The sequence below is a fragment of the Ammospiza caudacuta genome, chromosome 25 (assembly GCF_027887145.1).
Source record: "Ammospiza caudacuta isolate bAmmCau1 chromosome 25, bAmmCau1.pri, whole genome shotgun sequence".
Classification (NCBI taxonomy): domain Eukaryota; kingdom Metazoa; phylum Chordata; class Aves; order Passeriformes; family Passerellidae; genus Ammospiza; species Ammospiza caudacuta.
In genome coordinates, this window is record NC_080617.1 from 912,881 (window position 1) to 939,169 (window position 26,289).

The following is a 26,289-nucleotide window of genomic DNA, read 5'->3' on the forward strand; positions in this document are numbered from 1 at the left end:
AACCTCCCACCGCCCCTGCAGTGCGTGCCGGTCGACTGACAAGGGGTCCGACCAATGGTTACGCGGGGTCGAGCGGCGGCAGCCAATGGGCGTGGCAGGGCGGAGAAGGGCGCGGCCGGGGCGACGGCGCTGCGGAGCCGTGGCGGGGCCGGGGTGGCGGCGGAGGGAGGAGGATGCGGGCGGGCGGCGGGGCGGCCTCGGGGGCGCTGGTGCCGGTCCTGGTCCGCCACTGCCTCCTGCTCGGCTCTCTGGGGCTGCGCTCGGCCGGCGCGCAGGACGGTGAGTGCTGATTGCGGAGCACCGGCAGCGGGACATCCCACATCGAGACGCGGCACCGGGAGCCCCGCTCCCTCCGGTACCGTCGGAGCTTCTGCTTCGCTCGCCGGGATGGGACTGGAACTTGGTGCGGTATGGGGACTGGGAAGGGGGACCGAACGGGCTCGCCTCTGCACCGGGACGGGCTCTTCGCTGTGTCTGGACCGGGATCGAATCAGGATAGGCTCACGGGAACGGTTCCCCGCTGTGACCAGAGCGGACCGCACCGGCACAGCGTCGTCGTGGTGCGCCTGCCCCGGTTCTTTTCCTGAACGGGATCTCTGCCATCCCTCTGTCCCGGTACCGACGTGGGACAGGGTCCCTGCCATCCCTTTGCTCTGGCACCGAACCCAAACGAGATCCTCGCCATCTCTCTGTCCCGGTACCGGACTGGACGGGGTCCCCGCCCTCCTTCTGTCCTGGTACTGGTGCGGGACGAGGTTCCCAGTATCCCTGTGCTCCGGTACCGGACGGGACGAGCTCTGTCCCTGCTCCCACCACCCCCGCGTCACGCCGGTCCTGCACCGGCCCATTTTCCCCACAGCCCCACCCCAGCTCTCTCTGTCCCTGCCCCCGGTGGCGACTACGCCGGGGGTCCCGAGAGTCCGCGTTCGGCTCCATCCCGCCTGCAGGGCTTTCCCGGGGAACCCTTAATCCCCGGGTTAAGAGGATCGCTGGGGTTTACGTGCAGAGCCGGGCAGCGGCCTCCATCCCCGGAATGCCGCTCCCGGGGGAATTTGTAACCGCGGGGTCCAGGACGACCCCGAGGAAATGTTCACCCAAACGTGATCCCAAAGTTCGTGTTTCCCGGTGTCACTCGTCCCCAACTCATCCAAGAGCGAGGAAACAACGATGGGTCATCCAAAGCATTATCCCCGAGGGGAAACTGAGGCACGGGAACAGGCTGGGATCACTGGAGGCAGAATCCCAGTACGTTCCCGGTCAAAAAGTGTGGTTTGGGGCACATCGCGCAACGGGTTTCCACCGGATTCCCAACCCACTGGTGGACACGGGGGAGCTTTCCCGGGGCCAGCCGCATGATCTCAGAGGCAGGAATGTGCCGGGCTTTTGTCGGAGCATCGCCCTGTTGTGTCTTTCTTGCATCCTGTAAGAAAACAAACAAATCCCTGTCAGGAATGATCCCAGCAGGGCCCGGCTGAGTTCACCCTCGCCCACCGGAAATCCAGTTTTCACATTTTTTGAGAGGGGAGTAAAGTTTCTGTGGCTGGGGGCAAGTCCCCTGTGGCTCTGTCTTGGCTATTCCTGGCCCCTTGGTGTCATCTTTGGAGCCAAATTCCCAGGAGTGCCTGCATCTCTCAGTTTATCTCTGGCATTCCCTCTCGACATGCGCTGGTCACACTCAGGATGTTTTCAACACATTTCCTTTCCTTGGATTGGTTTTTTCCGGAATGGGTCCCCACAGCTCCTCTGCACTACCAGTATGGATATAGAGCTAGGGGGATCCATCCAAGACCCCCCAGTTGCACCCCCCCAGTTGCACACAGGTCCAGCTGTCCTGGCCATAGAGGGTTTTCCATGCAGATCCCAGTGGCTTCAACTTTCTGTGCTAGAAACTGCCCCCAAATACCCCAAATTTCTCTCCCCCAGCAGAGCATCCCTTCTGGGAGCTATTGTCCTGGCAGCCCTGGGGTCCCCGCTGCCCCCCCAGCCCCCACTCTTGGAGGGCCTGATCCTTCCCAGCTCTGTTCTGTCAGTGGACACTGCCCAGAAAGGCGAAAAGTTGGTGATTTTTCCCAGTCCTACAGAATAAACCTCCCCCAGTTTGGATGCAAGCCCTTCCCACAGGCTGGAGAGGAGGGGACTCTGTGCCGGGGCTGGCATCTTTCACTGCCAGCCCCCTGGTTTTTATTCCTGTAGGATTTTCCCTTGCTAGCACTTTGTGTTGTCTCCCAGTGACAGCAAGGGGAGCCAAGGCTGGGCAATTCTATGCCCACCATCCCTTTTCTTTCTGGCTGTGCCAGCATTATGCTTGGCAGGAGCAACAGCTTTTGGGGGATGTGAGGAGGAGGTGTTGAGCACCGGACCCCTACAAACGCCTGGCCCACACAGTGGGGCTAAGTGGTGCTTTCCCCCTTTCCCTGCACTCCAGTTCTGCCCAGAAATTATGGCCAGGTCTCAATGCCTGATGCTTTCAGCTTATTTCCAGGATATTCCCTCATGCCCAAAGGCAGTGAGCCCAGAGAAAAGCCCCTTTTGTGGTGAGTCTGGCATCATCCTGGGAAGGATGCGATGGGAATGCAGCTGCCCAAGGTTATCCTCGAGGTCAAGGCTGCAGTTAGGGGTTCCTGGGGCTGCTCGGTGCTGTACAGCCCCATGGAGTGGGGATATTCTCTCCTTTAATCCTTTTATATCCCCCCAAATTGGGGTTGTCCTGGACTGGAGGATGTAGAGGAGCTGGAGGTAGAGGGTCATGCTGGGTGGCTGTGGGGGAACCTATGGCAGCTTCATCCCTGGATCCCCCTGTGGACAGTTCCCAGTCCCAAGAGCATCCAGAAAAGCCACCAGAAATTAATGCTTTGGATGAGGAAAACATCTGAAGAGGCTGCAGGTGCCCAGGGGTTGTTCTGGGGGCCTCACCAAGGGGGGAAACTGAGGCAGGGAACAGCCTTTCTGAGCACTATCCCCGGTGCGTCTGCAGGAAACGGCTGTGGCCACACGCTGCTGACACCCCACAGTGGCACCCTGAGCTCCAAGAACTACCCGGGCACGTATCCCAACCACACCATGTGTTGCTGGCGGCTCCAAGCCCCCCCGGGCTCCTCCCTACTCCTGGCATTTGGGGATGTGGATCTGGAGCCCTCGGAGCACTGTGCCCACAGCTCCTTGCTGCTCGCTGACCCCCAGACCGGCACTGCCTATGGTAAGGGGGTCCTGGGGGAATGGAGGCAAGGGTGATACAGTGTTGTGGATAGGGAGAATATCAGGAAAATCTGGGGTTTTAGCTGATTTCATCATGAGGAGGGAGAATATCTAAGGAGGGGGGTAAACAAGTGGGGCAGTATCCAAGGAGGGGATATCCAAGGAGGGGGTATCCAAGGACAAGGGGTATCTGGTATGTGACAAGTGGGTTATCCAAAGAAGAGAAATATCCAAGGAAGAGGATACCCAAATAGTGGGGGTGGGCATACCCAAAGATAAGGGTTGATATCCAAGGAGGAGGATATAGAAGGAGAGTAATATTTGTGAATGGGGATATTTGAGGAGGTGGGTACCCGAGGAGATGATTATTGCAAAGCTTGGCGAGAAACTGCCCAGCTGGGACAAGATGCAGCCACTGAATAATTAATTTGTCGGACCAGCCACTGCCCAAACACTTCCAGGATTTTCCCAGACAGATTTACTGGTCTTGGAGGGATTTGGCAGCACTGGGAACATGACCAATGCTGAGGAAAACATCTTGGGGGTGGGGGGAAGCATCAAGTTCTGGGGTGGGATTGAGGAGCAGCGCTGGTGAGGGGCAGGGGCTGGACAGGAGATGCAGTGGGAAATACAGGATCGGAAGGAGCTGGCTTGGATCCACGGGACTGGGAGTTTTCCCTGTTCTTCAGGGCTTTCACCCTTTCTGGGCTGGTCCCCAAAGGAGTGACAGCACACAAGGTCCCTGGTCCCCATCCCCTCTGCTGTGGCCTCAGGGACATAATTGTCCCCAAAGCTAAGAGACATCCTGGCCCCATGCTGAGATACAGCAATGTGGGAAAGGGGGGGGACTCCCAGATGATGCTCTTGGGGGGCTGGGGGAGGTGGCCGGGCACCCACAGACCCTTTGGGTGCCCCCAGAGCCATGCCAGTATGACACAGAGCTTGGGTTCCACTCCGTCTCCCGTGGCTGACGCTGGTCCTTGAGAAGTTCCAGATGTTTTCTGGGAAGCGGCTGGGGCAGGCAGAGGCCGTGGCCTTGTTCCCTGACTCAGAGCTGGTGTCTGGCCCCTGGCCTGATTCTGCCGGGATGTGGCAGGGTCTCCATGGGGGTGGCAGCTTCTGGGGCTCGGCAGAGGGGTCCCCAGTTCCCAGGGTATCACCAAGATCCATACAGAGGTGGCACCAGTGACCCAGGGCAGCGCTGCCATTTGGCAACCAGTGAAAGGGAAATCTGCATGGGGCTCATCTGCATCTCATCTGCATATTGTGCAGATCTCGGTTCTGGCACAGTGAGATATGTGAGATATATGTGAGATCTTTGCACGCACATGTGTCCCACGTCCCCTGGGATCAACCTCCTGGTTCAATATGATCCAGGCACAATGAGGGTGTGGGTCAGGGTAGAGAAACTGAGGCACAGGGGGAAGTGTCACCAGCAGCCCCAGGGGAACACAAGGACACAGTTCCCTGTCCCCAGGACAATGATGGCATTTGCTCAAAACACCTCTTTGTGTCCAGAGGCCCAAGTGATGGGCATGATACAGAGCAGAGCAATGTGAGGGACAGGGGGTGATGGCAGTCAGGGATTGGGGTCACGTTCTGTCCCCAGCTGGAACCAGAGATGTCCCTAAGGAATCCGCCTGCTTGCTAAGCTGAAGTTTTAATAAGAGAGATAGAATTGCAAATTAATGTGGATTAAATGGGGGGAGGGGGCAGTTTAGGAGGCAGCTTCAGCAGCACCTATGAAAGGGGCCATGTGGAGGAGACAAGGACATGGCTCCCATTTTGGGCTCCTGTGGGGTGATGCCATGTGTACCAGTCCCTGCAGTGGGGGATGTGGTGGCAGGTGCCCAGTGAGGGCAATGGAGCCACCCTGGGGCTGGGACCAGCCTGGGCATGGGACCATCCTGTCACGATGTTGCCCTGACCTGGGACCACCCTGGGTGTGGGACTATCCTGAAATAGGAAACCATCTTCAAGACAGGACCAGCCTGGCATGGGTCCATGCTGCATGGGATCACCCTTCAGCACTCTGGTGGGGATGGGTCACTCTGGATGTGGAACAACTCTGGGACCACCCTGAGCACAGTCCAAATGCCTGAGCCCCCCTGGCCCTGGTGAGGGCCAGGCCAGAGGAGTGGAGTCCTGGGGTCTAGGTGTTGAAGTGTGTCTCCAGGGACCCCAAATCCTCTCCTTGGTGCCATCCCTGCTGGCAGGGCCCTACTGCAGGAACTCCGTCCCTTCTGCCCCACTCCTGGTGACAAACTCCAGCACTGTGACCGTCCTGTTCAACAGCACCAGCCACCGCTCGGGACGAGGCCTCCTCATGTCCTATGCCACCTCACAGCACCCAGGTATGGGAGCAGCATCCCCTGGCATGCAGAGACACCCCTGGGATGTGTCCTGGCCCATGCAAGGACATGAAGGAAGCTCCTTGCTGACCCCAGCATGAGCTTCCATTGCCCTGAGCTCCCGAACTTCCATGTTCTCCCTGGCTGGAGGCAAATGTGGGAGACGCACAGGCCATACAGACCCCTCTGAGAACCCTGAACCCCCAAGTCAGGTGGCACCCCAGTATCAGGCAGAGCCACAGGCAGCATAGATTGTGCCATGGGGCCAATGGCTGCAGGGACCAAGGGGCCATCCCTCCCTGCCCCTCCAGACAGGGGGGCATGAAGGGCAGAACCCAAATGAGGAGCAGGATTCAGTTGGGAAGGGGAATGGAGTGCCTGAGGCAGAAGTGGGTGTGTGCTGTGGGGCAGGTGGGGATCCCTTACCCTGGGGTGTTCCTGCCTTGCAGACCTGATCTCCTGCCTAGTTCGAGGCACCCACTACACCCAGGAGTACATCAGGTGAGTGGTCGGGGTGGGGAATGGTCCCATTTTGGACTCCCCTGCTGCAGGGGTCCCTATCAATCCTGGTTTCATCCCCATCCCTCTCCTGACGTACAGCTCCGGTGGGATGGGGAGCAGAGTGGGTATGAAGAGAGGCTTTGGATGGGAGGGAGCCCTGACCCACCGCTTACCATGTGTTTCAGTGTGTACTGCCCTGCAGGCTGCAAGGACATCCATGGGGACATCTGGGGCAACCCGAGCCAGGGCTACCGGGACGTAAGTGTGGGCACCGTGGTGCACCTGCTGGGGATGGTCCCCACAGCACGCGGCCACTGCTTGTCACCCTCAGCAACCCAGAGGTGATGAGTGTGGCCTTGGGGGGCCCCACGGGGTGCTCAGGCCTGCCGTGGGGGGCTGCCCTTACTCCCCACTCCCTGCAGACATCGGTGCTGTGCAAGGCAGCTGTGCATGCTGGGGTGATTGCGGATGAGCTGGGAGGGCAGGTCACCCTGTCCCGAGAGAAGGGGATCACGCTCTATGAGTCAGCCTTTGCCAATGGGCTCCGCTCCAAAAGGTGGGTGAGGAGTGGCTGGGGCTGCACCCCCCATGGAGCTGCAGGACCCACTCACACTGATACTGGGAAACTGCCACCCCTCAGGGACCCTAGGGTTTGCTCACCCTGTTTGATGCTCCCCCTGCTTTCTTCCACACAGGGGATCTCTCTCTGAGAAGCGACTTGTATTCCACAAAGGTATTTTTTCCCATTTCCCTTGAAATTAAGGGAGGATTTTAGCTGTCAGACCTGCTGCCACTCCCCTGTGCCTAGTTGAGGTTTCCAGGTTCCCAGTGTGCTGTCTCCTGTCCCCAGCCTGTGATGATGTGCTGGAGGTGGTCACCTTCAGTGCCTCGTCCTGGTGGCATGAGGTGGACGTGCTGGGCCAGGACCGAGCCTGGGTGGCCGAACGAGCAGCACTTAGCACCACTGACCATTCCTGGGCAGCTGAACCTGGTGCCAAGGCTGCCTGGCTGGAGCTGGACCTGGGCACCCGAAAGAATGTCACAGGTGAGAGTTGGCCGAATGAGACAACAGCTGCCTGTGTCCCCGTGCTACCCTGATGACTGTCCTCCTGCTGTGCCAGCTTCACTGATCCCCACAAAAATGCCCAGGGCAGTTGCACCTCTATAACTCCCAGGATAGACTGGAGTTCATTGTGCCGTGGTTTTACTGGTGCAAACAAGGATGCAAAGCACACCAGCCCCTCTGGCTGCTCCTGTCCTCCTTTTGTTCCTTTGCCCCCCTCATCTGCAGCCATTTCTGGGATGAACAAGTTAATATTATGCTCTTGCATCTGGTGCCAGTGAGCGTCTTTTGTGCGGCCCGAGCCTGCCAAAAGCAGGGGCTTTGTGTGCCAGCGACTGGCGACCGCAGCAAGGAAAATGGGAACATTGTCCAGCCAGAGGCTGGAGGAGGGAGGAATGCAGGGCTAGCAGCCGGGGCTGGAGGTTATCAGTTCGTGGGGGCAGACCAGAGTATCCCACACTGGAATCTGCCACCCAAATCCCCTCCCAGGGTCAGAAGGATCCCCCTCTGCCAGGTGACGTGTCCTGCCCTAATAGTCCTTTCCCAGCTGGGTCTTGAGTATCTCAGAGATAAAGGGCTATTCCGGCTGGGAGAAGAGGGCAGCGGGGTAGAGGGCAGCCCTTCCCCAGCCCCCTAACTGACAGCAGGGAACTCCCTCCTGCATTCACAGGCATCATCACAAAGGGCTCCTCTGAGCAGCACGACTACTACGTGACGTCCTACCATGTCTCCTCTAGCCGCGACGGGAAGAATTGGAGACCCTACAGAGGCAGCAGTGGTCAGGAGGACAAGGTGGGCATGTGGAGAATATCCCTGAGCAGGCTGAGAACCCCTGCCAGTGGATATTTAGCCACTGGTGCCTCTTCACCCTCTCTGGTAGGTGTTTGAAGGAAATGCTGACAGCCACGGGGAGGTCTCTAACGCCTTTATCCCCCCCATCGTCGCCCGCTACATCCGTGTCACACCGCAGAGCTGGCACCAGCGCATTGCCCTGAAGGTGGCCCTGATGGGCTGCCAGCTGGCACGGGTCCGCATACCCCGTCCCTATGGTGAGACCCTCCACAGGAGCTCACACCCCCATATCTGAAACATCCTCCTGGGACCTTCACCTTCCTGTGCACCCTGTGGTGGTTCCACAGTCACGGTCCCTGCTCTGTCCTGTAGAGCCCAGTGTCCCCAGGGAGGTGATTGAAGCCACCAGCCACCCAGCCAGCCACACCCCCATCCCTGGCATTGCCCTGGACCCGGAGAAGGCAGGTGGGTGCCGTGGGGGGGCTGTCCTTGGGGTGCAGCATTGTCTTTTGGTGTTCAAGGTGCCATTGGGGCTTCATCCCACCGTGGGTACACATTTTCCTCCTCTAGTGGCCCCAGGTGGGCTTCTGGCACTCATGGGTGCAAAGCGGTGGGATGGGGGCCCAGGGCACTGACACTGCACTCCCTCCCTAGGCTCCACACTGCTGGTGATACTGCTTGTTGGAGGCTTTGTGCTCCTCTGCTCCTGCCTCCTGCTCCTGGCTTTCCTCTGCCACAGGAAGAGGTTGGTCCTGCCTTGTCCCCTGCTTTGCCCTGGGGAGCTCAGCATCACCTCCCCAGATTCCAGCAGCTTCATCTAGCTGCTCACCAGGTCCCAAGGGGCACAGCCCCTAAGGCAGTGGGTGTGAGGAGATAGGTGGTGGTGGGCCCAGGGTAGCTGGGACCTCTTGTCTCATCTTGCATCTCCCCTTGGCAGGAAGTCACCAGTGGAGCTGAACTGTGGGATCACAAAAGGTAAAAGGGTTCACAACTCCTCCCCAAAATCAGGGGTCTGTGTGCTGTGGGGTGCAGCTGGTTTAACTGATGCTGCTGCCAAGCTTGGACTTGTTCCATGTCCCAGGGGCACTTGCACGTCCAGGTGACAGTCTATGACAACCGAGGGTTTCCTTTCCCTGTCCAGGGTACCCCAAGTTGGAGTCGAGCCAGGTCTGCTCCCTGCAGAGCCTGCCAGCCCCCAGCCTGGCCTCCTTCCCCATGGCCCCCACACCAGGGGACCTCAGCTGGACCCATTCGCCAGGTAACAGGGACATCAGGGCAGGAACTGGTCCCTCGGGCCAGAGCTAGAGCCGAATCTTCCCAATCGTACCTCCTTCCCCATTATGGTCTGACCCCTCCTGCATCGTGGACCTGTGCAACAAGAAGGCCCTGATAAATTAGACATGCCCATTTAATTATTATAATTAATTATTATAATTTATTGTAATAGCACCACACATTATTTAGTAGTAGTAGTCCACCTCAATTACAGCTGTTGGCACTGGAGGGTGGCTGGGGACAGCAGGAGCCCCTCTCTGTGGTGAGGCAAAGGAATGTGGGTTCTCCATGGGTGGGTACCCTGTGTTGGGTGGGTTTTAGCAGTTTTTCTATCCCTGAAAGTCCAAACATGCTCAGTTTTTCAACCCACCTCACCCACCTCTGCTGCAGCACCACCACCCTCCCTCCTCACGTGGCAGCCTCCCTGTTTCAGAGTACACTGAGCCAGACCTGGTGCAGGCGAACCCCAGCAGCCAGACAGGTCCCTCCACCTTCAAACCACTCTTAGAAGAGGGCTACACTCTACCACTGGTCCTGAACCACTACGACGTCCCAGGGAAGCACAATGAGTACGCGGAGCCACTGCCGCCAGAGCCTGAGTACGCCATGCCGTTCAGTGAGCCGGAGCCTGCCGGGATGCTGCGCAGCACTTGCATCATCGCAGGAGCTGCCGAGTGCTCCCCGGGGCAGTACCAGACCCCTGCCCTGCGGCCCGGGGAGCTGCCAGCTGCGGTGGAGGGGACTGGCACTCCCTGTTCTGAGGAGTCCCGTGGGTGGCCTAGGCACTGTCCCCTCGCACACGTGTACCATGAGGCTTTGTGAGGAGGGGAGCACAACAGCACGGTATTGGGGGGGGGGGGAAGCGTGTAAAGGAGGACCTTCCCCGCGCTCGCAGTGGGCTTTTTAAAAGTAATCATATGTAAATATATGCTTTATACATAGAAAGACAGATATGGAGTGCCAGGAGTGCCTTGCAACGCCTGCTGCCCGGGGATGCAACCAATGCACCCGGGCCCGACTGTTGCAGTCCTTGTCCCGCCTCTCCCGCCCTCCGCGGTGTCTCGGCTCCGCCCCTGGTCAGACAGGGCGCAGCAGAGCCGAGCACCGGGAGCCCCCCGCAGCCGCGAACGCCGCTCGCGGCCCGTTCTCTGTCGTTCACCGATGCCGGGGTGCCGGAACGGGCGGTTACCAGCAGCCCTCCCTCACAAAAATTGTGCTTCCGAAATCTCTTGATGTCGATTCCGCGGCGGGGGCACGCGGCCCCCCCCGTGCCACGCACGACAGAAGCCCTTTTTAAGTCAGCATTTCCTCCCCAACCAACGCCGGAAAGCGCCGGTGTACCGGCTAGGACAGGGCGACAGGCGCCGCAGATACTAAACATGAAGATCGGTGTGTCTATTCTTTCATCCATGCTCAACTTATTTCTTATCGCCATTTCTGCGGCTATCCCTCAAAAAAGCGCCGTTTTCCCCGCTTTTTAGCCGGCCAGGGTTATGCAAATCGCGCGGGGCATGCTGGGCACTCCTCTTTCCTGAGGCAGCGCGGGGAGGAGGAGCGCTTTTGGCGGGAGCGCTATGGCGCGCACGCGCGCGCAGGCGAACTCGCTCCTGATTGGCCATGATGCGCGCGAGCGCAGGGGACTCGCTCCCTATTGGCAGCGGCGACGGCCGGAAGCGGAAGCGCCGTCGAGTGGCGGCGGGCGGCGGTGGCGGCGGGGCCGGGACTGCCCGCGGGTCATGGGGAGGTACGGAGGGCTCGAGGGGGCTGCGCGGAGCGCCCGGGGACCCCGCATCGGCTCTTGCCAGTCCGGGAGGGAGCGCAGGAGTGAGCGCCGAGTCGGTCCCGGTGGCGGTCGGTGACCTTCGCTCTGCCCCGCGACTCCCGGCGGGGACGTTCTGCACTGGGAGGGGGATCCGCTCCCGTCCCGCTGTCTCCGTGGGGTGAGCGCTTCAAGCTGGGGAAGTTCAGCCTGGAGAAGAGAAGGCCCCGGGGAGATTCTTAGAGCGCTTTCCAGCGCCTGAAGGGGCTCCAGGGGAGCTGAAGAGGAGCTTTGGACAAGGACCTGGAGGGAGAGGTCAAGGAGAATGGCTTCCCGCTGCCAGAGGACAGGGATAGATGGCACACTCGGAAGGAATTCCTCCCTGTGAGGGTGCTGGGGCCCTGCCTCAGGTTGACCCGGGAGACTGTGGCTGCTTCGTCCCTGGAAGTGCCCAAGGCCGGGTTTGACGGGGCTTGTAGCCACTTTGGACAGTGGGAAGTGTCCCTGCCCACGGCAGGGGATGGAATGAGATGACGTTAAAGTTTCTTCCCACCCAAACCATTCTGAGATTCTATGTTTGTATTTAGATATTTGGTAAAATTCACTATGGTTAATGGAAGTGGGAGCCCCCTGAGCACTCCAGTGAATGTGCTGTTTGTCATTAACGTGGATTTTAGTTACGGCTCTAATGCTGTGCTGTCGCAGAACTGAGCAATTTGTGGTGCTGATGGCAGCGCCCAAAGCTCCTCTTGCCCTGGAGGGAGCTGCTGCTCTGAGGATGCGGGCTTACCTGCACATCAGCAGGTACCAGGATGCTCTGTTTCCTGGCAGAAAAATGGATTTTGACCATATTTTTCTTCAGAATCCTGTGGGATGATGTTCTCTGCAGCAGCAACTCTGTGTGATTTTTTCTGACAATGCAATCTGTGGCACTGCAGTGAGGACAATTTGTGAAACTGTTTCCTCTAACCATCTTATATAGAATTGGTGATACAAAAAGTATCTGGTGTTTCTGTGGGAATAAGAGTTATGTGGAAGAGGAGGATGCCAGAGTAGGTAATGCAGACTGGTGACATTCTGGGAAGGGTGTGGACTATGGTTTCTCTACTCACTGGGCTCACAGCAGTTGCTGATGTAATTAAAGATCAAGACACTCAGTTGTAGGTAAATGGGGCTGGCATGTGGGATTTGCCTGTGGATCTGCTGCTCCCATTAGTTTTGTGTTCAGGGATCTTAGTAGCGTGTGAAGGGTACAGTAAGATCTGAGAATAAACCAACAAAATGACCTTAGGCTGCTAAAGTGCTTCTGCCCAAGGATACTGGGGCTTTGTGTCCGAGGGTTTTGGTGCTTCCTTCCCTGCACAGTGGGTAGGAGTTCTGCTCTGTGGATCTGTGAAGGGAGGCGTGGGGTGAACAGCCTGAGATCAACCCCGGCTAAAGCCAAGACTGAAGGTCCCTCTCAATCTGTGCTGGACTTCTCAGCCAGAAGTGCCAGCTGAGGGGTTTAGGGTGCCAGCGTAATGATTTTCCATTGTGAATTCAATTAAAATGGAGCTGGAAACTTGCTGAGGGCACTGCAGAAGGCTGTTAGGGACATAAATTCCCCTCAGAGGGCTCCGTGTCTGCAGGTGCATGAGTGTGCATTGGAGTGAAGTACTAAAGCTTCTAAATTCTCTCATGTACTTTCTTGTGTGGATTTTGATATTAATTAATCCAAACTGACTAGGCTTGCTTTGATGAAGGGAAATGTCTATTTGTAGATCAGGGAGCAGACACCTAAAGCTGGTTAAACAAACTCTTTTTGTGAGTTCAGCCTTGGTTTCTCAGCCATCTCTGGCCCTGCCATAGGGCCAGAGGCTTTGCCATAAAACCATTCCTTAAACTCTCTTTCCTGTGACAGACCCATCAACGCTGCCCACAGTGGTTGTGGTAGTGGAAGGTGCAGGGTTTGGATGAGTTTCCTGTCATGGAGCACTGAAGACAGAGCAAAACTTCATTGAGCCTGAGGCTTGGAGCAGAAACAGAGGAGGTGCAGTCAGTGTTCACCCCATGACCAGCAACCCGAGTAACTTCAGCACCCGGAGGATCTGTGTAACCACACAATCCACTTGTAGTTCACCATTGTGAGCTCTACAAATCCCACTCCATTTCCTGCAGTCAGTTGCCCAGTGTGGGCACACACATGTTCCTCCCCCTCTGAGGGCCAGATTGTGTTCTCAGAACCCAAAATGAACCAGTGTTGTCAGTCCCACATGGAGGGGTCACTGCAGGCCAAGCTGTGAGCGTGATGCTGCCAAAAGCAAGGCCCAGGGAGGCTGGGTCCTGCTTTCTCTCTGGGGCTCTGGATTGTGGGGATGAGGGTTTCCATGCTGCTGCAGCAGGAACAAACCATGTCCTGCAATTAAATCTGCTCTGAGTGGTCTGCTCTTTGTGGGAATTGGGTTCAGGAAGGCTGTGTGGGGTTGGATGTGGTGGAGTTCAGCTCAAGGGATGAATGGGTGGGTGGGTCAGTGCTGTCACCAGCATGCAGCCACTGTGATGCTGGAAAACTTAATTTTCTGTACACCAAGGGAAGGTTTTCTCTGCTACTAAGCATCACTTCTCCCTTCATGCTGTGAGCGGAGATTCCTGATCTATAAACTGCAGGCCCTGTCAGAGCAGTGCGGTTTTCTTTGGGCAAACTCCTGTTCACCCTGCTGAATTCCTTCTGTTTGCTAACCATGGCTTTTCTCTCCCTTTCCAGTTGATTGGTTTGGATCCCCACAACCCCAAGAAGAAGCAGGACCTAGACAAGCTTTATGATCTAAAACCTGAAGCCCAACAGATTATGAACCAGTTTGGCCCTTCTGCCTTGATCAACCTCTCCAACTTCTCCTCGATCAAGCCAGAACCAGCCAGCACCCCCCCCCAGAGCTCCATGGCCAACAGCACTGCTGTGGCAAAGATGCCAGGAGCACCCAGTGGAGGAGGGCGGCTCAGTCCTGAGAGCAACCAGGTAATTCCATCCCGAGTTTGGGACAACAGGGATGATGCTCAGGCATCACAAGTATCACAGATTTGCCTGTGGCTTTGTTTGCCTTCTTTAAATCACCAGCAGAAATATAATGTTTATTAAATTTACTCAGTTACTGAGTGAACAAAACTTCCTCACAGAGTTCCTCTCTCCCAGGTGCTTCCTGGCTGGATGGGGTTTGGATGCTCTAGGTGTAGAGCCTTTTCCAGTCTTAGGAAAGTGTACCTTGGAGTGTGACAGGGGAAGTTATTTTTAAGTGGGGTTTAGATGGGAAAAATATGGGGAGAAGTGGGTGGTGATGTGCTGGTTGCCCAGAGAAGCTGTGACTGCCCCATCCCTGAGGGTGTCCAAGGCCAGGTTGCATGAGGCTTGGAGGTGCCTGGGATAGTGGAAGGTGTTCCTGCCCATGGCAGGGGGTGGAATGGGATGAGCTTTAAGGTCCTTCCAACCCAGCCTGGCACAGGAGCCTTTGATGCTCATAAAACAAACTGCTGCCCAGGGAATGTCCCAGCATTGCTCCCTGATGGCTTTGCTGGCACCCAGACTGTTAGGAAGTGCACTAAACCCCATAAAACACAAAACCCCATAAAACATAAAACAACCACAGCAGTGAAGGAATGAGGAAGGGCAGGAATTTCCCATGTGTCTGGTTGACCGGACCAGGCTGACACCTTCCATCCATATCTTTTAAGACTCGGCATCCTGTTGTTCAGCCCAGTGTGGTTTCTGCTCCTGCCACGTCTGACTGCCCTGGAATAACCCAGCACTCCCACAACTCTGTTTTCCACGTGAAGCACTAAAGCTGATAAGTGCTGGAGTGATGGAAATGCTTCCCTCATGCCCTAGGCACAGCTTTAGTCACTGATACGCTGCTGATTGCACTTGCTGTCTGCTTCTTAACACTTGTAGGTTTGCCTTTCCACTCCTTGTCAGCTGCATTTTCATGCTGGAAACATTTATTCTTGCTGCTGCACTCCAGTTGCTGTCCAGAGCAACTGCTGGTGCTTGAAAATGACTCCTTAACACCTGATATTTCTTATCTCTGCCATTCCTGAGCTGATAGCCTGTGTCAATAGTGTGACTCGGCCCTGGGGGCATGGGGGAGGAGGTGGTTGTGGTTGTAGTTGTGGGTGTGCTCCACGGGCAGCTTCTTTGCAGGAGCGGGGCAGTAAATCCTTCCTCTCCTCCCACACGCTCAGGTTTTAACCAAGAAGAAATTGCAAGACCTGGTGCGTGAGGTGGATCCGAACGAGCAGCTGGATGAAGATGTGGAAGAAGTAGGTTCCAGCCCATGGAAGGGACTGCAGGAAGAGTTAATTTGTAATTTGTCACAGATCAGTGGCCATTTATCCAAGGAGGGAGCATTTAGTTCATGTAACACTTGTTTTCCCATGCAGTCTTCAGCCATCCCTGGTTTTCTGCATCTCAGTCCCAAAAAGGCTTTTAAAACAGCAATTGCAGCAAACACCCATGAAATCCACTCCTTTGAGTGGAATTTTGCACACCACAATATAAGAAAGATCTAAAGCTATCAGAGGGCTCCCAAAGGAGACTCTGAAGATGGGGAAGAATCAGGAGGGACCATAAGAGGAGTGGCTGAGGGCTCTTGGTGTGTTCAGCTGGAGCAAAGGAGATTGAGGGCAGAGCTCCGTGGGGACTGCAGCTCCAACCTCTGCTCCCCGTGGCACGACAGGAGCCAGGGAATGGCTGGAGCAGGGTCAGGCTGGAGATCAGGGAAAGGTTCTTCCCCCAGAGGGTGCAGGGCCCTGACCATGCTCCTCAGGCAGCCAAACTTAAAGAGCAGTTGGACAATGCTTTCAGACACGGGATGGAGATTGCAGGGCCAGGAGCTGGCCTGTATGATCCTTGCAGGTCTCTCCCAGTTCAGGACATTCTGTAATTCTAAATACCAGCTTCTGAGGGCTTGTTTCCATCTTCCCACGTAATTTCAACTGCTCAGTGCTGACCAGACTGATTGTTGCCCTTGTTCTACCACAGATGCTGCTACAGATCGCTGACGACTTCATTGAGAGTGTGGTGACAGCCGCCTGCCAGCTTGCACGGCACCGCAAGTCCAACACTCTGGAAGTCAAAGATGTCCAGTTGCACCTTGGTGAGTGACTCTTACCTGTTTTTTTCCCTTCTACCCCCAGCTCTCAGCTCCTCCTGGAGTCAGGGCACAGTTGCAGTGCTGTGGTGGAAGCCTGCGAGTAGATAATGCATCCCTGCCTGTGGCAAGGGGTTGGAACTGGATGAGCTTTAATGTCTCTTCCAACTGAAAGCATTCTGTGACTTCCAGAGCGCCAGTGGAACATGTGGATCCCGGGCTTTGGTTCTGAAGAAATCAGGCCCTACAAAAAAGCCTGCACTACAGAAGCTCACAAACAGGTAAGGCGCCCTCACAACACCAGGAATCACATGGAAGGCTGATGTGAGGATGGAGGTCATGGCCTCCTGGCACTGTGAATTTGTGGCCTCTTCCAAGTTGTTCAGACCAGAAATGACTTCCAGAGCCTCCTGACCTGTTCATGCAGCAGGCTGAGGTTGCTGTGTCTCCTCAGCTTGTGTTGGCTTTGCCCAAAGAGAAGCAGCAGCTCTTGGTGCTGAGGAGCTTAGGAGGGTTAAAACCAACTGGGAGCTGCACACAGGCGCTTCTCAGCTGCCCCTGGCAACTCCATCTTTGTGCAAAGGAACTGAGAACACCCTTAATTTTGCTTTTAAACTGCATTGGACCATTGGTTTTTAAGCCGTGGTCAGAGCCTAGAAGGAGCTGCCCTGCAGTGGGTTCATGAGTGATGCTGCAGCTCCCACTGGGCAGAGAGGGGGACCTTGAGATGGGCTTTAATTCCACTGCCCCAAGTTGCCAAGTGGAGAAGCACAGATACTTCCTTCTCCTCTTCAGCCTGGAACCCCATTAAGATTCAAACAGACCTGAAAGACCAGTGTGGAAGCAAGTCAGACCGCGTCCTGGGAGCGCCTGGGATGCCTTGTTTCTGCTGTGGGTGGTTGTGCAGTCTCCCACTCTGAGCTGCTCAGCTTCCCATGGTTTTCCCTCTCTTGTTGCAGAGAATGGCACTGATCCGCAAAACTACCAAGAAATAGCTGCCTGGACAGAGCTGGAGACACCACCAGTGCAGTTTGGGATGCCTGCCGCTCCACTGAAGCCTCCATGATGTCACCTGTGGGATATTTTTTTAATGCTTTACAGAGAAGCATCTATTTTTTATTAACAGTGCAGCAATATCTTGACTTGATGAGGAGACCTGCCAAAAACATTCTACACCCTCTTCTCGTTCCTCCTCAAAGTGTGACATATCTCAAACAGACTTTTATTTGTGACTTGAAAGTGGTTTATTGTACAAGTGATTATCCAAGGGACAGAGCATTTGATCGTGTGTGGGACAGTATTCCCCTGTAGAGGTTTTTGTTTCCTCCTTCCTGCCCCTACCTGCTCCAGTACTTTGTAATGTCAGTGTTTATATAAATACTTGCATTTGTTTTACATGAATAAAGAAATTATTCTGAGCTGCTGGTACAGGCTTGTGCTCTTCGGGCAGCATTGCAGAGGGATGGCAGGGGGAGGGGTCCCTGTTACCTCAGCTCTGTGTGTGGTGCTGTTCTGTGGGAGAGATCTCCTGAGAGTTTACAGGGAGCAGAATCATGGAATATCCTGAGCTGGAAAAGATCCCCAAGGATTATTGAGTCCAGCTCCTGGCCTGCCCAGGACACCCCACCAATCCCACCCTATGCCTGAGAGCACTGTCCAACGCTCTCTGAAACTGTGGCAGCCTTGGGGCTGTGCCTGTTCCCTGGGGAGCCTGGTCATTGCCTGAGCACCCTCTGGGGGAGGAACTGTTTCCTAATATGCAATCTATGCCTCCCCTGACACAGCTTCAGCTGTTCCCTCGGGTCCTGTCTGGTCACAGGGAGCAGACTGGAGGTGTCACTTGGGAGGAGCTGCACATGCTGGTGAGTGTCCCGTTTCCTCCAGGGTGAACAAACCAAGTGCCCTCAGCTGCTCTTCCAGAGGTTTCCTCCCCTCCAGACCTTTCTAGACCACAAGAATTTGGCCAGTCCCTCAGCTGCCAGTCAGGATGGCGGGGTCATTTCCCTCCTGACCTCCAACCCATTGCTGGGATATTGGGACTGTTGGGAGGGGGATGTTGTGACAAAGCAGGAAGTCAGAGTCCCCCTGATTCTGTTTGTGCCTGGACATTGAAAAGGCCACATGCCCCTGGCTGTTCCCGCTGCTCTGCTCAGACTTCAGAGGAGCTGCAGGGGCTGTTGTGGGGATGCAGGAGCTGACAGCAGTGCAAACCCCTGCATGACAGGAAGGCTCAGGAAGGCTTCTGCAGCCCTAGGCAGAGCTGGGCTCATCCTCCTTGTCCAGCTCTCTGGAGGCTCCCGGTACCTGCAGGGGAAACCAGGGCAGGTGAAGTGATCCCACGACCATCTTGGTGTCACTCATGTCGCTGTGGGATGAGGAGCCTGGGGAGCTCCTTTGTGCAACCTTGTAGAGAAGGGTTTTTCCAAATTATATTGTATGAAGATTAATCTGAAAGGGAAAGTGGGCATTTCCTCAGAATGGTATGTGGTTGTTTTTGCTTTGGGCTCAACTAGGCATGTACTCAGCCGGAGTGGCAGATACATCATCTGAGTTCCACGATAAATTTGTCACTTTTAATTCTATTTGGAAAGACTTAAAGATTTAGGGCTTTATGGTAGGGATCTCAGTCAGTACAAGAGAGCATAGGGGAAAGGGTAACATTGACCTCTGCAAGCCTGTGGGGTTCCACCTGGGGACTTCACGCTTCCAACGCGCTTCCCATGCCACCCCTGCCTGTGCCTGGCTGCTCCATATCCACTTCCCCTCCTGAGCCCACCATGTCCCTGCCTTGCCAGTGTCCTCAGCTCTAGCACGAGCATCTCTTCCGCTTCTCCTCCTTCTCCTGTGCCTGAGCCTTGGGCAGCACTGGCAGTGGGATGCTGCTCTTCACCCCGTCCCATGCCTCAGTGGCCACCAACTGCCCCGTCTGCAGCGCTTGGTAAATGGCAACTGTCAGCATCTGAAAGGCCTGGACTACATTGGAAGCATCTTTGGCTGAGGTCTCCACGTACTGGACACCCAGTGAGGCCGCCAACTTCTCCGCCTCCCTCTGGCCCACCCGGCGCTGCCCAGCCAGGTCACTCTTGTGCCCCACCAGCAGGAAGACCATGCGGAAGGGTTGGATGGCGTCAGTCACCTCCTGGTGCCATTGCCGGACGCTCTCAAAGGATGTGCGGTTGGTGATGTCGAAAAGCAGCATCCCCCCAGCTGAGTTGCGGTAGTAGGAGCGAGTCACAGACCTGGGGTGGGGACACCGAGAGCAGGGGAGTGAGTGGCCCCTGGGGTTTCCTGTGGCACCTCGGGCAGCGTGTTCCCTGCCTACAGAGTGGCCCTGTCTAGGACCTGCTCCTGCAAGCAGCACCCATCTTGCATTCAAAGCACCATGAGAGGGGTGAGAATCAGCCTTTTGCTGTGTCAATAAGGACTCCAGGGGCAGCTCTGTCCGTGCTCAGCCACCATAGCTCATCTGTCTCCTGCAGCCACAGCCCCCAAGTGCCCCTGTGCCTGCAGCCATGTCCCCAGGGCTCCACCATCCCTGCTGTCATGGTCCTGGAACTCTTCTGTCCCTGCTGCCGTGTTCCCAGTATTTTCCCATCTCTGCTGCAACAGTCCTGGAACTTTTCCATTCCTGCAAACCCAGATCTGCCACTCTCATCCCCTACAGCCAACATCTCCCAAGCTTTCCTGTTCCCAGGAGCTGCCTGGCTGGTGGAGACAGCCCCACAGGGAGGTGTGAGGCTCCTAGCAGCTGAGGAAGAAGTTTTGCCCAGCCCTCAGTGGGTTCCCAGCTGTTCGCCAGTCCTTCTGCAGCTGGTGTGGCATGGGGGTTCTTGAGGGAGTACTGTACCCCCTTTAGAGCTGGAGCAAGGGCTTACAAGGCAGTCCCAAGGGCTCCTTTCCCTTGGCTTTTGACATGGTCATTCCTCACCCAAACGGACAAGTGGGAACACAGCCACATCAACAACCTCCTTGGGCTTGGAATCACAACACTCCACCCCAAATCTGGAGGGGGACACCCATCTCCACCACCCCTCCTGACCCCATGGACCCACCTGAACCTCTCCTGCCCGGCTGTGTCCCAGAACTGCAGCTTCACTTGCAGCCCTGGCTCCAGCTCCACGAATTGGACGTAGAAGTCCACCCCCACCGTCTGGTTGACAGTATCCAGGAAGGCACCTTCGGTGTAGCGCCGCAGCAGTGAGGATTTCCCCACTGTCGAGTCCCCCAGCATGATTACTCGGAACTGGTACTGCCACCGTGGCTCCATCGGTGCTTCTGCCGCCTGCCAGGACCTGCCGCCCCCGCACAGGAGCGTGTTCAGGCAGGCAGGGAGCTCCTCCACCCAGGAGGCGTTCCCAGTACCGTTGGTGCCGCGTGGCCCCTTTGGAGCCCCTTTGTCCCCTTTATTTTGGCTCTATCCAGCAGGAAGCACTCAGGGGTGCCTGCTCCCATTTTCCCATGGACAGGACACCCTGAAAAGTGTCCCAGACATGGGGAGCTGTTGCCCCACCAGTGATGCCCCCCAAAGCAGACCATCCCCCACGCCATGGATTGAGTGCTGTGCCCCTGCCTAGGATGAAGTGCTTGGCACAGCCTTTATTTGATGTGGAAAAGCGTTAGGTTTATTAAAAACAGTCCTACAGCAGAGTACAATTTTTTCAGAGCCCCCAAATTAAGGTTTGAAATAAACCCAAGCCCAGGTGGGAGACCCAACCCTCATGGTCACCCAAGGGCTGCAGGTGCTGGGTGGAGAGAAAAGCATCCCTACAACTGGGGGTCCCACGTCCCCCTGTCACCATCAGCACTGGCAGTGCTTGTGGGGCTTCCTCCCTGCCAGGGGCTGGCGGTGACTCTGGCTGGGGATGAGCCTGATGCCATCACATCCCTGGTATGGGGCAAGGATCCCCTGGCCCAGTGCCTGCTGGATACCTCCAGCCAGTGTCTGGAAGGCCAACTCCACGTTGAGGTTGCTGTGGGCCGAGGTCTCCACGAAGGCCATGCCCAGAGTGGTGGCGAGGTGTCCAGCTTCCTCTGCTGACACAGCTCGCTCATCCTCCAGGTCACACTTGTGTCCCACCAGGACAAAGGCAGGCAGTTGGTCCCCCGCAGCCTCGTGATACCACTCAGGAACGTGTTCAAAAGATGCTCGGTTGGTGAGGTCAAACACCAGCAGCACCCCCGCCGCGCTCCGGTAGAAGGACTTGGTGATGGATCTGAACATACCCAGCGGGTTTTCAAAGGATACTGGGAAGCTCTAACACCAACAACCCTAGGATGGGGCTTGGGAGATTTTTGGGTGACAGATCAGACTTCAGGAGTGGGAAAGGGAGACCTGTCTTGGGCATTTACACTGCCATTTTCTGTTCAGCATCCCTCTCCCCAGACTGGGGGGCTCCAGAGTAGATCTGGGGGGTTTTCAGGGACTCTGTGGTACTGTTTATCCCCGCAAAAGCCCCAGATCTGTGGGGATGGGGCAGCACTGAACAGAAATAGGGCACCACCAGAGCCAACCCTCTGGTCCCCAAAAGGTTCCCAGGGATGGGGGGGGGCTGGGAGGCCAGCTCCAGCCACAGCACTTTGGTCTTCAGCCCTTCACACCCCATTTGAGCCTCTCACATTCCCAGGTGCTCCTGGCTCCAGCCTGATGCAATCAGGAAAGAAACCACCCAGCCCCAGCCCAGCAGCAGCACACAGCAACAAGCACCTGGCCCTGCTCCCTTGGCTGCTCCCCCGAACAACTACGGTGTCACTGCAAGCTCAGCACAAGGCATCACTGGCCCTAAAGAATCACCATCCCAGTGAGCCATTGCTGTCTGTCCCTGCACACCCAGCTGGGGATTCACAAACACCCCAGAGTGGGAAGATGACTCGGTTGGCATGCTGGGGTCCCCATGCCCGCCTCACCTGAACTGCTCCTGGCCAGCCGTGTGACAGCTGCAGCTTGGCCTTGCCGGTGGGTGGCATCAGGATAGTCCGGCTGTAGAACTCGACGCCGACGGTGGGGCCTGGCACGGCTGCCCCACCAGCACCCCCAGGCAGCCCATCAGTGAAGCAGCGCAGCAGGGAGGACTTGCCCACGGCTGCATCTCCCAGCACGATGACGCAGAACTGGAAGTGTCCCTCGGGCTCAGGATCCTGGGGGGAATCTGTCACTGTCTCCATGGCTGAGCTGACTCGATCCCGACCCACCGTGCTCTGCTGTGCTCACAGCGACAGGCCGGTCTCCACCCTTGTCCCCACTACGGGACAAGGACGGCTCTGGCCCCGCAGTCACCCGGACAGACAAACAAACTGTCCCAGGGAGGGAGCAGCTGCCAGCTCTGTCCTCATCCTTCCTGGTAACACTGAGGAAAGAAGTTTTCTTCTCAGGTGTACAAACAAAAAAGGCTTTGGAGCTGCTGCATAGTTCTTTTAACCACTTAAGAAAACCACTGAATTTATTTACTTGCCTTTTTTATTCCCTTGTTTTTAAAACGATTTTTATCCGTTTACCTGTTTCCCAACCACCAAACTCCAAATCACAAACCCTAGCAACAGCCCAGCATTTCAAACCTTAGCAGCAGCACAGCTTCAGCTCTAATCACATTGGCATTTAGTCTCCATTTGCTGTGGCCAGGACTTTTAGTGTGGCCACACGCCAGCTCTGGATGTCCACCTCTGCTGGCAGTCTCTCATGTCTCCACTGCCAACAGGGACAACCAGGCAGTGAGTGCAGACCCCTTGCTGTCCCCAGGAGCCAAGATCCTGGGAAATGCTCCACAGGGAAAGAGCTCTCAAGACCTGCAGGTAGGAGACTAGAGGACTCAGAGGCACCAGCCTAATTATTTCAGGACAAACATTTACCTCAGGTTCCAGGACTTTGTCACAGCCCAGCCACCCAGGGACAGAAATAAGAGTGGCTCCAACTTAGAGGCTGCGGCTCCCCACTACCAATTTTTCTCCATGGTGAGAAAACAGGCAGCCAGAATCACCAACTCTCCAGCCGAGGGTGTTGGAACATCCCGAGGTTGCAAGGAGCTGCTCTAGCCCCTCCATGAAGGCCCACGGTGTTTCTGCATTCCAGGGACCCCTGTGAAGGGCTGTGGGGGACACCCCACCGGCAGGTGCTACAGCAAGCACAGAACTTGCCTCTGAGCACTGGTGAACTCCACTGGAAGGGGATCCTCAGGCTCCATGGCTCAGAGCCAGCCCAGCTTCACCCCATCCCAATGCAACTCAAACACTGGAGACACCATAAAGATTTGAAGTAATTGCATTTATTCAAACTCCTATCACACACAGAGAATATTCCAAGCTGGAAGGGGCCCACATGGATCACTGAGTCCAGCTCTTAAGCGAATGGCTTACAGGGATCAAACCCACCACCTTGGCATTACTGGCTCTCTCCTCTAATCAAATATTTAATATCCAGACCTCCTCCAGAGAAAACTCCATGGAACAGACTGTTCTTCCAGGTGGACCATCTGAACCAGAGCTTCAGATATACCTGGAGCCAAATCAGTTCTACCTCCCTCCACTGCAGGTGAGGGGAGCCCAGAAGTGGCTGATCCCACTTGGCAGAGCTCACAGCTAAGGAAGGAGCCAGGATCTGGCTCTGCAGAGCTCCCACTTGTGGAGGCTAGAGGGCTGGAAAAGAACAGTCTGGCACTGCAGCACCAAGTCCATCAGGGATGGTTCATCCTCTGCTTAGACCTGAAAAAAGGGATAAAAAAGAATCCAGCTGAGGGATGAGCAGTCAGGCTCAGCACTGTGTGAGGTTCCATCCACATTCCAGAACTCCTGGATGTCCCCTCCCTGCCCTGTGGTTTTGGGCAGTTCTTGCCAGGCCTCAGCCCCATATCCGCAGGACTCATCCAACAGTCTCCAGACTCAGGAATCATCATGGACCAGGCTGCACTGCCACTGACCTCACCCACACCCTGCACCACACAGCACAACTGGCCAATGAACAGCCTTGGAAACAAGGTGATCATTCCCACCTGCACAGTCCAGGTGAACAACTGGCCACTTCCAGCAGTCAGCATAACTGTCCCCTGTCCTCCAGACCCCACTTGAGATCACACAATCCCAGAATGGTTTGGGTTAGAAGGCACCTCAAAAGCTCACCCCATTCCACAGCCAGCCACGGGCAGGGATACTGTCCACCAGACCAGGACAGCCTAAGTCACATCCAGCCTGGCCCTGGACACTTCAGGGAACGGGGCAGCCACAGCTTCTCTGGGCAACCGTGGCCTTCTCACCCTCACAGCCAAGAAATTCCTCCCAGTATCTAGTTTCCACTTACTGCCCACCCCAACACCAGGAGTTCTCCAGAGAACACTTACACGCTCCACACTGCAGCTTCCTCACAACTCAGGTCCTACAGAAAGCAAGCTGAAGCCCTTGGGACTGGGCTCACAGGTTTTAGTCTTTTTCCACAGAGTTACTGCTGAAAAAACAGAGCTGGAGTTTAGTGCCCGAAGCCAATGGGTTACTGTAAATCCACGGCTCAGATATTCCCAACAAATTCCAGCCCCCCCAACCCTCATGGCATGTCTGCCCCTGTGCCCCATGTTTATCCATTCTCCTGACCAGGAGTTTCCTTCCTAACCAGAATTCCCAAAATAGTGAGGCCAGCACAGCCTGTCTTCCTAGTGGCCCCTCTCAGCACAGGACACACCTGCTGAGAGCCCAAGACCAGCATGAATGTTACTCTTCCTCCTTTTTCGACCACAAGATCGGTATTCAGATCTGGTGGGAAAGGGATTTGGAGGGATGGGCTGTGGAATTTCAACAAGGGTACTACCCTCTCACCTGGGTCTATCCATCAGATGGGTGAGCTCTGGAACACGCAGGACCCTGGAAGACATCACAACATACCCCCAATATCAGCAGTAGGCTGCAGACTTTTATGGACACACCTCTGACTCACTGTACCCTGGAACCCCAAGCAAGGAACAGCCCAATTCCCAAAAATGTATTGGAGGGGTGAGTGACAGCCACAGGCAGAAGAGGCCCAGCAGTCAAAGACCTTCCCATTGCTCTGGCATGTTGTTGGAGACCTGCAGCTACTGCATGGAGCCACAACTCTTGGATTAACATGCAGGTTAACACAGAGTTTATCTGGTAAAGTCAGTGATTGAGTGATTGACTGGCTCTGGGATCAGGGCTGACACCCAGTTCTGCCTCTAGCCGGCCCCAGAGAGAGGAACTGCCCTTATCTCACCCATACATCATCTGGATGGAGCAAGTACCAAGGGAGTTTGCAGGGCCCAGCCCCGTGGAGGATGCACAGCCTCGGAACAGCACATGCTGCCTCTGCCCAACAGCAGAGGGGCAGGAAACGCTGCTGGTTCCTACTCTGGTCCAGGGAGGCCTCAAAACCAACCAATTCTCAGCCTCTCAAAAGAGGACTCCAGAACCAGGATCGTCCATCTCACCTGCCATCCCATGTCCCGGGATCACCTTCTACGCCAGGATGCTGCTGGGAAGAAGAGAGCTTTAAGCAAATTGCGAGAGAAGTAAGTTAAAATAAAAGTACAGAAAGATGGGATACACTCCTTCCCCCTCCCCCACGCCATGCATCAATCTGGACCCCAGGGCAGGATTTGAGGCAGCCGCCTCCTTCCAGCACCAGTAAGCCCCCCCAGCCCATGGCGGGCCATGTACTTTCCCGAAATGTTGCCGGACAGTTACGAAGGCTCCAACTGAGCGGCGACCGTCGAGGAAAACCCCTTTGCTCTCGGCTCCTTTTTGACTGCATCTACCACCGCACCGACAGACGCAGCTTCGATAGGGCCGGGCGGCTTCTCCACCCGCGGCCGCCCGGCCCGGGACAGGGCATTGGCTCAGCCTCGAGGGTCCCTCACTCACCGGGGCCGGGCCCGGCCTGAGGACGAGGGCGGGGGCAAGGCCGCGCTGCCCTTCGCAGCCTTCGAAGCGCACTGAAGCGCCGCCGCCGGACGCCATGCCCACAGGGCGCCGATGCGGCGGAGCCGAGGGGCGGGAGAGCCCCAGAGACGACGGATGGCGGTGGATGGTCCCCGACGGCCGCCGCAGAACCTCCCCAGCTCGCCATCATGGCAGCAAGAGGCGGAAACCGCTCGGCGGCCATTTTTTATAGCGCGGCAGCGCGGGCTCCGATTGGCTGCTGGTGCCGGGCTCTCCCGCAGAGGCTTCTGGGAGTTGTAGGCCGCGCTGCCTGCAGTCCCAAGCATCGTTCCTGCCTCGCTCCCTTCCAGGCCCCCGCTCCGC

At 56.3% G+C, this 26,289-nt stretch overlaps 4 protein-coding genes, 1 long non-coding RNA gene and 5 other non-coding genes across 12 annotated transcripts; 2 read left to right on the plus strand and 8 right to left on the minus strand.

Annotated features, from left to right (window-relative positions):
• Positions 1–173: 173 nt before the first annotated feature.
• Positions 174–10,000, plus strand: LOC131567856 (discoidin, CUB and LCCL domain-containing protein 1-like). Its single transcript, XM_058819618.1, has 15 exons — positions 174–279; positions 2,975–3,196; positions 5,412–5,549; positions 5,996–6,047; positions 6,233–6,305; positions 6,470–6,603; positions 6,743–6,780; positions 6,898–7,092; positions 7,781–7,902; positions 7,991–8,159; positions 8,275–8,367; positions 8,557–8,647; positions 8,840–8,877; positions 9,044–9,160; positions 9,611–10,000. The coding sequence occupies exons 1-15, from the start codon at positions 174–176 to the stop codon at positions 9,997–9,999; spliced, it is 1,977 nt and encodes a 658-aa protein (XP_058675601.1). The 3' UTR covers position 10,000.
• Positions 10,001–10,342: 342 nt separating this feature from the next.
• On the minus strand, positions 10,343–10,472 carry LOC131568123 (U11 spliceosomal RNA). The gene has a single exon (XR_009275703.1). It is a non-coding gene; the product is annotated as a U11 spliceosomal RNA (small nuclear RNA).
• Positions 10,473–10,871: 399 nt separating this feature from the next.
• TAF12 (TATA-box binding protein associated factor 12) lies at positions 10,872–17,474 on the plus strand. Of its 3 annotated transcripts, none has more exons than XM_058819805.1 (6): positions 10,872–10,921; positions 13,680–13,931; positions 15,149–15,226; positions 15,948–16,062; positions 16,249–16,337; positions 17,016–17,474. In XM_058819805.1, exons 2-6 carry the CDS (start codon positions 13,764–13,766, stop codon positions 17,049–17,051), a joined length of 486 nt encoding a protein of 161 aa, XP_058675788.1. In that variant the 5' UTR covers positions 10,872–10,921; positions 13,680–13,763; the 3' UTR covers positions 17,052–17,474. The 3 variants fall into 3 exon arrangements, with proteins under 3 accessions (XP_058675788.1, XP_058675789.1, XP_058675790.1); XM_058819806.1 differs by having other exon boundaries at positions 10,898–11,117; XM_058819807.1 differs by lacking the exon at positions 10,872–10,921 and adding an exon at positions 11,973–11,992.
• A 1,388-nt stretch (positions 17,475–18,862) lies between these two features.
• On the minus strand, positions 18,863–20,338 carry LOC131567999 (ras-related protein Rab-39B-like). Its single transcript, XM_058819836.1, has 2 exons — positions 20,109–20,338; positions 18,863–19,295 (listed from the first exon to the last, which is right to left on the minus strand). The coding sequence occupies exons 1-2, from the start codon at positions 20,321–20,323 to the stop codon at positions 18,863–18,865; spliced, it is 648 nt and encodes a 215-aa protein (XP_058675819.1). The 5' UTR covers positions 20,324–20,338.
• A 516-nt stretch (positions 20,339–20,854) lies between these two features.
• Positions 20,855–22,929, minus strand: LOC131568023 (ras-related protein Rab-42-like). The gene is given in 4 exon segments (XM_058819866.1): positions 20,855–21,269; positions 21,961–21,987; positions 21,989–22,400; positions 22,900–22,929. Coding segments are annotated over 3 exon segments (672 nt in total). The 5' UTR covers positions 22,219–22,400; positions 22,900–22,929.
• A 387-nt stretch (positions 22,930–23,316) lies between these two features.
• LOC131568005 (uncharacterized) lies at positions 23,317–26,117 on the minus strand. The gene is made up of 5 exons (XR_009275686.1): positions 25,909–26,117; positions 25,476–25,516; positions 24,850–24,894; positions 24,381–24,484; positions 23,317–23,748 (listed from the first exon to the last, which is right to left on the minus strand). It is a non-coding gene; the product is annotated as an uncharacterized LOC131568005 (long non-coding RNA).
• On the minus strand, positions 23,877–23,947 carry LOC131568125 (small nucleolar RNA SNORD99). Its single transcript, XR_009275705.1, has one exon. It is a non-coding gene; the product is annotated as a small nucleolar RNA SNORD99 (small nucleolar RNA).
• On the minus strand, positions 24,695–24,811 carry LOC131568129 (small nucleolar RNA SNORA61). Its single transcript, XR_009275709.1, has one exon. It is a non-coding gene; the product is annotated as a small nucleolar RNA SNORA61 (small nucleolar RNA).
• Positions 25,011–25,141, minus strand: LOC131568128 (small nucleolar RNA SNORA44). Its single transcript, XR_009275708.1, has one exon. It is a non-coding gene; the product is annotated as a small nucleolar RNA SNORA44 (small nucleolar RNA).
• Positions 25,697–25,839, minus strand: LOC131568127 (small nucleolar RNA SNORA16B/SNORA16A family). The gene has a single exon (XR_009275707.1). It is a non-coding gene; the product is annotated as a small nucleolar RNA SNORA16B/SNORA16A family (small nucleolar RNA).
• Positions 26,118–26,289: the final 172 nt, after the last annotated feature.

Excerpts from the sequence above, each read along its gene's own strand:
- LOC131567856 (XM_058819618.1), top strand. The coding sequence starts at position 174 with ATGCGGGCGGGCGGCGGGGCGGCCTCGGGGGCGCTGGTGCCGGTCCTG. Across the intron at positions 5,550-5,995 it reads TGCCACCTCACAGCACCCAG|ACCTGATCTCCTGCCTAGTT; the intron begins GTATGGGAGCAG and ends CCTGCCTTGCAG. Across the intron at positions 8,160-8,274 it reads CCGCATACCCCGTCCCTATG|AGCCCAGTGTCCCCAGGGAG; the intron begins GTGAGACCCTCC and ends TCTGTCCTGTAG.
- TAF12 (XM_058819805.1), top strand. The coding sequence starts at position 13,764 with ATGAACCAGTTTGGCCCTTCTGCCTTGATCAACCTCTCCAACTTCTCC. Across the intron at positions 13,932-15,148 it reads TCAGTCCTGAGAGCAACCAG|GTTTTAACCAAGAAGAAATT; the intron begins GTAATTCCATCC and ends CCACACGCTCAG. Across the intron at positions 15,227-15,947 it reads TGGATGAAGATGTGGAAGAA|ATGCTGCTACAGATCGCTGA; the intron begins GTAGGTTCCAGC and ends GTTCTACCACAG.
- LOC131567999 (XM_058819836.1), bottom strand. The coding sequence starts at position 20,323 with ATGGAGCCACGGTGGCAGTACCAGTTCCGAGTAATCATGCTGGGGGAC. Across the intron at positions 19,296-20,108 it reads GCCGGGCAGGAGAGGTTCAG|GTCTGTGACTCGCTCCTACT; the intron begins GTGGGTCCATGG and ends TCCCCACCCCAG.